At 37.9% G+C, this 10,536-nt stretch overlaps 1 protein-coding gene and 1 pseudogene across 2 annotated transcripts in view; one reads left to right on the top strand and one right to left on the bottom strand.

Moving 5' to 3' along the window:
- Nucleotides 1–235: 235 nt before the first annotated feature.
- Nucleotides 236–866, top strand: LOC311618594 (S-methyl-5'-thioadenosine phosphorylase-like; annotated as a pseudogene). The gene has a single exon. The product of its transcript is annotated as an S-methyl-5'-thioadenosine phosphorylase-like (transcript).
- Nucleotides 867–1,070: 204 nt separating this feature from the next.
- GXYLT1 (glucoside xylosyltransferase 1) overlaps nucleotides 1,071–10,536 on the bottom strand; it is a 40,534-nt gene continuing 31,068 nt past the window's right edge. Inside the window, 3 exon segments of the mRNA XM_084876671.1 lie at nucleotides 1,071–3,772; nucleotides 3,982–6,716; nucleotides 6,718–6,870. Coding sequence (XP_084732797.1) covers nucleotides 6,678–6,716; nucleotides 6,718–6,870 — 192 coding nt within the window. The 3' untranslated portion in view covers nucleotides 1,071–3,772; nucleotides 3,982–6,677.

Genomic DNA, 10,536 nt, shown 5'->3' with positions numbered 1-10,536 from the left:
TGCATCAACACATGTCAGTAACAGTAAGGTTTGTGATTGGAGGACACCTGTTTGACAAGGTATGGGCAGCTACGCACTCATAAGGCTCCCTCCTCGGCTAAGTATAAGACGCCCCTTGGATTTTCAGTCCAACGATTTTAGGGGGGAAAAATAGCATCTTATACATGGAAATACAGTACCACAGGCTCTGCTTCTCTGTCCCCTTGCCCACCCAGCACCTCCTCCCAGCGCAGATATGGCCTCAGGTGCCACCACTACTGCTATGAAGATTGGAATCATTGGTCGAACAGGCTTGATCCAGAAATCTTAGGATGAACCAAGAAATATGCGGATATTTCATTTGGCAAGCCTTCTGATGCCTTAATTTTGGGGAAGACAGAATGCGGATTGCGTCCTCCCTGCAGGCACGGGAGGCAGCATACCATCATGCCTTCAGAAGTCAACTATCAGGCGAGCATCCAGGCTCTGAAGGAGAGTTGTACTCCTGTCAGAGAGACCACAGCTCTCGGTTCCTTGAGGGCAGATTCAGCTGGGTGATGTCATTACTGACCAGTTCATCAACAGGACCACCATGAGGCCTCAGACTTCCAGGATGGGATTCACTCCTGTGCCAGAGGAGTGTGCCATATCCCATTCTGCCTCCAAACCACAGAGGTCCTTATAGTAACTACTAAGAAGCTAGGATTCTGGTACCACTCAAAAGGGACAGTGCTTAATTGAAGGACTTTGTTTTAGTTCACGGACAGAAAGCTTCGTGTTTTGTACCAGGGGTGGGGGATGAGGAGGTGAGAGGGTGAAGAGGGTAAGAGGTGGGGGGAGGGGTGGTATTAACATGACCACAGTTCCAGAGGTGGTTCTCAGTAAGGAGGCTGGACTTTGCCATGCAAGTGTGTGGCCATGGCAACAGACTGGGATTGCTGGAAGGAGCACAGGTAGTTTCAGTGGACCAGGTTTTAAAGACCCTGAAAGAAAATGCCAATAAAGCCAGAAGTTTGCTCGTAGTTATCAAGCATCCTAACCCGAAGCATCCCAGAGCTGCTTATGATTTCTAGAATAACTCAGACACATCATTTGGAGAAATGAAACATTTATTGAGATGGTTTTTTTTTTTTTAGTAACAGCAACACAGTTTCTTAAGAAAAAGATGAGTTGAACTCACCCAAAACAAACCGAAGCAACTTTCCATTATTCTCAGGTAATAGTGGCATCTATAATCTTATATTCCCCTTTCAATAAATGTCAAGATACATAAAATACTTGGAGGAAGACATCCATATTATTCTAAAATCACAATATTTTAGGGTAAAAAGCAGTTTAAGGGTAGTAATCTCTGCATATCACAGTACACCAGATGCCTTCTGCAGCTTTACAAACATTCTACCCAAATTATTAAAACATTTATGCAAAATGCTTGTAAAAAAAATGGAAACATCTGCAACCGTTCCCAGTGTCTGATTTCGGGAACAGGTGCAAACCATCTCCTTCATAGATCTTCTGTTATAGCACCCATCAAAAACCATTGGTCCAGCTCTCAAAAAACGAAAACGAAGCATGTGTGTTCTGCTCAATTTTGAATAAATGATGTATTCTACAGCCATACTACAAGCCCTGAATTATTTTAGCACAACCTTCCAATATTCCCTGAAGAGATTTTATACAAAAGTTGAAAATAGCTATTTTCCATCATAGTCAAAGTCAATTTACTTTTTACGCAACATACAAGGTTGCATTGTGTTCAATTTTTACACGCAGTTGCTATGGTGTTGTGTGTGTGTGTGAATATGCTCACATATTCAGACTATGCATATACTAAGCATAATCAATGGCTCCACATCAGTTAAGTTTCAGTTCAAAATGTCTGACCACAGATCCTCCAAATACCACTCACGGTATTAGTGGTGAGAGAATCTTTCATTTTTCTTCATATATTTTCAATGGCTCTCTGTTTTAAAACGGAGTCTACAGATAATTCTAAAGAAATAAATCCCATTAGACACTTGGAATTGTTGATAGATGAGGTGACAATACATATTTTCCATTTAAAAATAAGTGTGACATTGATTTATAATCAACTTTAAATTGCCTAGTCCAATATGCTATTTCATGTTCTCCTCGTGGTTCTATTGCTAGAGAGTTGATTTAACATCATATTCCTTTTCAGTTTTATAAAAGAACATTCTTGTACCACCTTTTAGAGTTGTCTTAAGTTTATGTAACTTTATAACTAAGTTTTTTTAAAAAATCTAGTTTCATGTTCAATGACTTAAGAAAAAACAAACATCAGAACAGTTTGGCCAGAATTTAATAGGCAAATAAGGGTTGCTTTGGAATGTATAAAAAGGTAACTGTTACATACAAATCATTCTTTAATCTACTTTCATCAAATATTAAAAGGCTGTTGTTTTAAGACACTTAAAATTACATTTAATAAACGAATAACTCACCCCACACCTGACATATTGCTCCCCTACTTTTCTTCTTAATTTAGTCTAAGGAACCAAAAAAGCTATTTTAAAAAAACAGATCCACAGTCATTCTAAACACCTCAAAGAGGTCCTGACTACTACTAAAGACACTCAGCACCATCGTCTTACTTACTAGTACAATATAAACTGCTGAAAAGTACTCTCTCTTAAGGTTTTTGCCTTTAATATATTTCTGCTCTCTCCTGTTCTCTCGAATCCATTCATACCGGCTCCACTGAAAATACGCAATTGAGGAATCAATAGATGTGACTGTTTAAGCTGCCACAAGGGAGGGCAACGATTCCCAAGCCTGGCTTCCTATCAGCAACATCTTGGAAAAACGATGCAGTAAGTTCCTGGCCCCTTCACACCTAACGAAACCATCCCTCCACCCTAGCCTCTCCCATGACTCTGTGTTGTGGTCTTGCATGATCTGACATTCAGGATGACTAAAGGAAAATGTTAAGGGAAGATGCTTGTCACTGTGTTTCCACAGGCCCTACCTCAAAAACTGGGATCCAGAAAATAATAATGAAAATAATGTTCTATCATTAGCTCTAAATAAGTGAGTAGAGTGACTGGGAAACAACTCCAGCATCAACAAATCTAACAAGGGAGCTGTGTTGCCTCCTCCATGAAGCCAGCACCTCCTGACCCTGAGGCCCCACACTGCACAGGAGGAAGGCGAGCGGCAGGGGCACAGGGTGCAGGCTACAACTCCGCCTGTTTCCACACCTCTTCTCTCCATCACTCCATCTCGATTCTCCATCGCTCCATCCAATACTCATTCCCTCTCTTCTTACTCTGCCTTTTGCCATTCTCACTCTCATTCCCATCTTTCCTCCCTTTTCTCACTTCCTCTCTTTTCCTTCTTTTTTGATCATTCACTTATATCATTCTTTTCTCTGCTTTCTCTTCTTAAAAACTCTTCCTTACCTAATATAAGCAAATTAATACTGGAGATACAATGATGTCAGAAACCATTCAGTTGAAGGGGATGACTGGGCAAAGCAGAACTTTCACAGGAACGCTGATTGATGTACATGACAGACGCCATGCAGAACGTTTTCAAATCCATTCTCTCTCGAGTCTCAAAACTTCCTAACTCATGACTGCTGGGTCTCATGAGTTTGGAAGGGCATATCGATTACTTGCAAACCCAAGGTCAGAAAGGTTAAACAATAAACCTGGAATCCCTAAACCAGGAAGAGGACACAGACCTAGTTCACAGTCTCGTTTTCTTCCCATTACACCACTAACATCTAATTGGAGGCAGGATGAGAGAGCAACAGTAAGCAGTGATATTACTTCAGGCTCTAAAGTAGGGGTGTCGAACTCAATCAGAGAAGGGGCCAAAATCTAAAATCCAGCCTAAATCGCGGGCCGAATGGTTTACTGAACAGTCATAAACTGACAATGTCATAAACTGACAGCGGAGTGCAGTGATGACAGCGCGGTGCGGGCCACATTGCAAGGCCTGGCCGGCCGGATTTGGCCCGCGGGCCTTGTGTTTGACACATGTGCTCTAAAGCATCCAAAGGCAACTGGGTTACCTAATACATTCTGAACTATTCTTCACGTGGGGATTATGTGTTTTTTTAATATATTTTTATTGATTTCAGATAGGGAGAGGGAGAGAATCACTGATCAGCTGCCTCACGCACGCCCCCTACTGGGGGATCAAGCCCACAAACCGGGCAAGTTCCCCTGACTGGAATCGAACCTGGGACCCTTCAGTCTGAAGCCGACACTATCCACTGAGCCAAACCAGCCAGGACTGTATTTTCTTAAAATGTAAATCACAATATATATTTCTAAAAGTCTTCCATATTCTTTTAAGATAACTAGTTCATACACATGAAGTGTGACTATATTTTAGTCAATTCACTTTGGTAATACTGTAGCCCAGAGATAGTTCTGAGGTCAGAATTGTTCTAACATATAGACTCAAAAAATATACAATGTAATTTATATAAACTGCATAGTATAGTATACTATTTTATAAAAAGAAATGTAATATTCTCTAAGTTGTTCTATAATTTAACCTCATTAATGCTGAGAGCTGCATTTCTTGAGAATCCTCAAGGAAAAAGTTACCTTACCTAAAGATAAACTCAGAAAACTCATTTTAATATTTTTATGAACTTCCTGTGATATTCTAAGTTTTAGGTAAAATAGTCCATAAGTAAAAAGTTTTCACCATAAACCAATTTATGGTAAAATGCCCAATCAGGCCAGATCTGGATAAACCAGATGAAGAATCTTCCAACTGATGGACAATGTGGAATGTGTGACAGTGTAAATAAGCCACATGTGTGAGACCAGGGTATACAGCCCAGCTGGATTAAACGACCATACTCTACACGGTCCCAATCATATCAGAGCCCATGGGGCTGAGATTCTCTGTTCACTGAGGAAATTAAACCTACGGAACTTACTTAGATACAAATTCATATGCTGTCAATAACCCCAAGTACTTCGTCTAATATATCAGAATCACGATTATAATCCACCAACTGTGCTAAGGATTATGATATCCTAATTCCAGCCTTCAAATTGGCAAAATGATTTCCAGTGGTTCCCAAACTAGCTGACATCAAAATCACCTGAGATGTTTATTAAAAATAGAATCATAATGTGACTCATTTCTGCACCCTGATTCTCACACTGGAGACAAGCAGGGGAATCTGCTTAAGGACTGGAGATGCATTTAATATGGAGAAAGTATAATGTCACTGTAGTTTCTGAACTGTTCATGGTGGTGAAATCACATGCTGTCTGGGATTTTCTTTAAGATACTTTAGAAAAAAAAGAAAAAAGAATAGATGATGCAAATATGGCAAGATATTGAGAAGTGCTTGATCTGGACAAATAGCACCACCGTATTTTTCTCTCCACTGTGTAATTTTTAAATTTCTTCATTTAAAAAAAAAGTTTGCAGACCTCAATCCTAGACACAGTGGGCCAGAAGGTAACCCCCAGAATCCATTCTCCACAAGCTCTCCCCAAGAGTCTAATGCAGCCAGACAGGCAGTGGTCTTATTTGGGGACCGTTAACAACAACCTTCTATATACCCTCCAAACTTGGTCAAGGACACTGAGAAGTTTTTTGTTTTTGTATTTTCAACATAAAAAAATAATAATAACTGTCTTAAAGTGATGTTCAAAAAGGGAGGCTATTCACATTGACCCAAACTACTTTCCTGTAGTCAGAGGTAACAATTTTCTTAATCCCAATCATCCAAGATAGTTGTTTAAATTAAGGCTCTATATATTTGCTTCTTCAAAAATATCTTGCAAAGCTATTGAGGTAGAAGAAAAAAAGTTAAATGACCACCTTCTCCTGCTCTGTTGTAACTAAAATTACTGTCACAGAAGTACAGAGCTTATGCATTTTGGTCCATCACATAGTTTACTATTTAGGTTTTCATTTTATTATCATTTCTTTTTCTGCTTCCAGAATGCCCAGTAAAGCTGAAATTCTTCATTTAAAATGACAAAAAAAGTGTTTTTTCCAAAACATTTAACGATCTTAGATCTGAGTTTGGCAAGACGGATTAAAAATAAACACACGAAAATACTATATTTCACAAGCATACACGGACTAAAACACAATTATCACTGTTTTCCCTCTTTCTTATACAGTGCCATTTTAAACATGCAGTTTACTTGTAATCTAAAAATAATTTTAAATGTGATTGTCAAAAAAAAAAAAAAAAGATTTTAAAACAGAGATGAAATCTATGAAGGCACACATGGATTGTCAATGGTTATCTCACATTTCTTTAGAAACAGAATCTTTTCTGCTCCTGTAAACGTTTTTCTCACACATTTAAAGTGAGGTTAGTGCTGGCAAAATTATTGCTATACTCACAGTTTGCAACCCACTGTGTATGAGGTACATTTTCTTCATTCATATACCCCGTCCCTTCCACTATTCTCTCTCACTTGAGCTTAAGAGTCAACCAAAGTCTAGAGGCTATAAACAATTTCGTATTTTCATCAATACTGGAATGACAGCAAATCACATTATAAAACGTCAGAGATGAAAAATGTCTTCTTATTGGAGTCCCAAGACTTTATTCTTCATTAAATGAATATATTGCTCATTTAACTTCCCCAGGAAAAAGAAATATTCTGAAGATGAATAATTCTTTCCTGAACACTTCATCCAAGACTATTTCTTCACGTTTCCTCTAATATGTTGTTTGTTTAATTCATTTGACTTAGTAGTCTCCAAGAGTCACCTTTCCTTGGGTGGTCTATCATAGCGGTCTTGGATGCTTTTGGTTAGCCGTTTGATAAATATTTTGTAAATTTTCCCGCAGTACGTATGCACTGTCTTTTGCAATTCCAGTTCTAAAGGTTTTAATAAGGAATGGATGTAGTCATCTTCAAAAGAACACTAGAGGAAGAAAATAAAAAGACAAATATAAATATGTAATTAATTCTAAATAACTTCTTCAATCAATTTAATATTGACAACCTCCCTTTAAAGTCTCATTAAAAACGCCCTGGCCAGTGTGGCTCAGTTGGTTGAGAAAGGTCGCGGGTTCCATACCTGATCGGGGCACATGCCCAGGTTGCCAGCTCAGTATGCGGTTGGTGTGTGTACGGGAGACAACCATCGATGTTTCTCTCTCACATAAATGCTTCTCTCTCCCCCGCTCTTCCCTCATTCTCTAAATTCAATAAAAACATATTTTAAAATAAACTAAGTCTCACAAAAGCATTTTCTCAACCAATATTTTCAGTGAAATAAACAGAACTATGGTCTCACATTCTGGAGGAGAAGAAAGTAATGGTAATCACTGGGGCATCAGGGAGAGCTTTCCACAGAACAAGGGAGGCAGGGCAAGCGAAGGCAGAGTTCTCACATGTTCAGGGACAGAGACCACCCAGGGATTCTAACTAATGTGAGATGACAGCCACAAGCTCGGGGAGAAACGAATAAAAGCCCCAAATCCCTCCGATACAAACATAGCCTTAAGTCACTGCATTCTTCCATTCACGTAACGTAAAGTGCCCAGAGAGTAGTGCAGCACACAACTGGCATCTGGGTGTTCCCCACGTGTGCCTACCCTGACTGCAGCCTCTTCCCACACCGCAGGCTGTGCCTGGCTCATCTCCACCTTCCCTGTTCTGCCTGGTCCTCATCCTCACAGCTCAGTTCAAGTGTCAGCTCCTCTGAGAAACCTCTCCTGACAGTTAATCACTCCCTCCCTCGTCACTGGCACACCACTCAGTACACAGACTTTCAGGAAGGTTGTGCTCTGTATATAAGACTGCAGACTGAAAGGCAGCAAATAGCGAGACTATGATGACCGCAAGTAAATAATTCAAGGCATTTTCAAAGAGCAAGACATGTTTTTAAAATATGGCAAAATGGCAGTTCAATCCAGCAAATGCTGGGTACAACCATGGCTCTGGCTAAGAAGGTAGTGTAGGAGTAAGCACTCAACTCTCTTGCTGAGATAGTTATGCAAATATAAGCAGAGTGTGAGAAGTAAATCAAACTTAACACAGAAATACCAAGAAATATAATAATTCAGGATGATATACATTAAGCAGAAAATACCTTACAGAGCAATAAAATACTTTGTTCCCATTTTGAATTGCAATTTTTAATCTTAATATTTTTATTCACTCAAGAACCAATATTTAAGAAATATATATGGACTGTAAAAATTGATTTGCTGGCAGATATAGCCATGCATTTACAATTTAAAAATGATACACATTCTTTATAATTCATATTGTTCACTGTATTCGATAGCTATGACTAAGTGTCTGTCTAAAACTTGCATAAATACCTTTGTCTGAATGCAATTCTTTTAAAAATTACACTTCTCACTGAATTATAGATAAGGGAAGATAAAAACACTAGACAACAGCACCATAAAGGGTTGATTAACTTCATTAAGTTGAAAAACATAAAATCATTAATTCAGTATTTGAAATAATCTTAAAAGATTTATTTTTTAAAAATCAAGTGTAGTTAATCAGCTTAAAAACCAACTCAACATTTTAAAGGTATGTATTTATAAAAGATAAAAGATCAAATAAATTAGAAAGATTTAATTCTTTAATAATGCATTTTTAATGCTCAAAGGAAACAAAGAAATCACATTTTTATAAGTATGCATTTCTTTTCTATTCTGCAAAGTCTCAGATCCTCCCAAAGTCCTTTTGTTCATTTTTATCACCTTTTGACAATCCATGAAAAAACATCATTAAAATATGATATTGATTTCTGAATACTGCGTTAAATGAACATCAACACTAAATTTTATAATCCTCCAATGAGTGTAGCTCAGTGGATTACAGTTAAGTTTTTTGTGTTTTTTTTTTCTGATTCCTACTGATGAGGCTGTACTAGACCAGAGGTTTCAGTCACCAGCAATTAATAAGAATTAGAATTCAGCGCCCACATGTAAGCCAAACTAGTACTCCCATGATTCATTTATGTCTTGTCTTCATATCCATATAAGATTAGGCACAGTCTAGCCTGTCAGCAGAACTACATGAGATGAGTGGTCACATATACTTCTCCCTAAGTACCAGTGAATTAGCTGCGTGCATAATGAGTGATACAACTCATTAAACAAAACCATAAATTCAACCATCATTTGGATTTGCCCCAAGACTTGGTCCCCAACATATTCAGACCTGGTTCCATGCATCACCCTAGAGACATATGAAGTATAATCACCTTCCCTTGTAAAACCACCTTAATTACACAAAAGGGGACTACAAGAACAAGAAAAAAGAGGGGAAAAATGTTAATGGGGCAGGGATAGGAGAGGAGGAGTATAATTTCCACCCAAAACTCAATAAAAACAAATGCTTAAACAAAAAAACCCCATTTACAAAAGCAACAAAAAAGATAAAATACTTAAGCATAAACTCAAGACAAATTTAAAATCTATACAGAAAACTACTAAACAATGCTGAGACACAAAGAGAAAGACAGCCCTTTTTAACCCTTTGCACTCCGAACCATTCTGGACATTGGCTACCAGCTACTCGACGCTACTTTGCGGTGGAAACGTGCGTTGAAATAACTCAATTCCCCATAATCACTAATAAACTGCAATGTCCCCTGAGAGGGGACATCCGAATGCAAAGGGTTAAGATGTCTCAACACCATCAAAATCTCAGCAGCCCCTAATATATGAAGCTGATACGCTCCCAATAAAAATGACAAGATTTTTATGTAGTTAAAAGTGTTGGTATTTGTGGGAAAATAAATATATAAGATCTAGGAACACACTGAAGACAGACTATGAAGATAATAAAATACAGCACAAAGTCTTTTAAGTGAAATACTGTGGCATTGGTGCACAAATGAACAGATCAATGGAACAAAATAGAAATGAAAATGCAACTTTAGTATATGATAAAATCAGTACCTCAAACCTTTGCATTAAAGACGGACTTTTAGCTCTGGTCAGTGTGACTCAGTGGTTAGACAGTTGGCTCTCTGGTTCAATTCCTGGTCAAGGGCATGTACCTGGGTTGCAGGTTCCCCACCATGATTGGGGCACACTTGGGGGTCAACCAATTGATGTGGCTCTCTAACACTGATGTTTCCCTCCTCTACCCCTCTACCCTCCTTCCACTTTCTTTAAAATCAATGGAAAACAAATTTTTTCAGTGAAGACTAACAAACAAACAAAAAAGATAGACTTTTAAATAAATGGTATTTGGACAAGACTGCCATTTGGAAAAAGATCAAATGCAATCCATTCTTTACCTAATTCAAAAGACTAAATTCCAAACTAAGCAAAGGACTAAATTTAATAAATAAAATACATAGATAAATATTTCTATAACTTAAGTATAGTAAGGAAAAGGCTATCTTATTTTGACTTTTTACAAAGAGGTTATTAAACATGATTAAACAAAATTAAAACAAACTGAACAGCAAAAAATGTCACAAAAGAAGTAAATTGGGAGGAAATATTTACAACAGAAATCACAGATTAAGTACTAATATCCCTAATATACAAAGAACTTACTATTGTCAGGGAGATGGTAAATAAAGACTTTGCAAACATGCAAAAAATGA

The sequence above is a fragment of the Pipistrellus hanaki genome, assembly GCF_964339955.1.
Source record: "Pipistrellus hanaki genome assembly, chromosome: 3".
Classification (NCBI taxonomy): domain Eukaryota; kingdom Metazoa; phylum Chordata; class Mammalia; order Chiroptera; family Vespertilionidae; genus Pipistrellus; species Pipistrellus hanaki.
The sequence above is the reverse complement of the archived record's forward strand: the minus strand, read 5'-3'. Positions and strand labels throughout refer to the sequence as shown.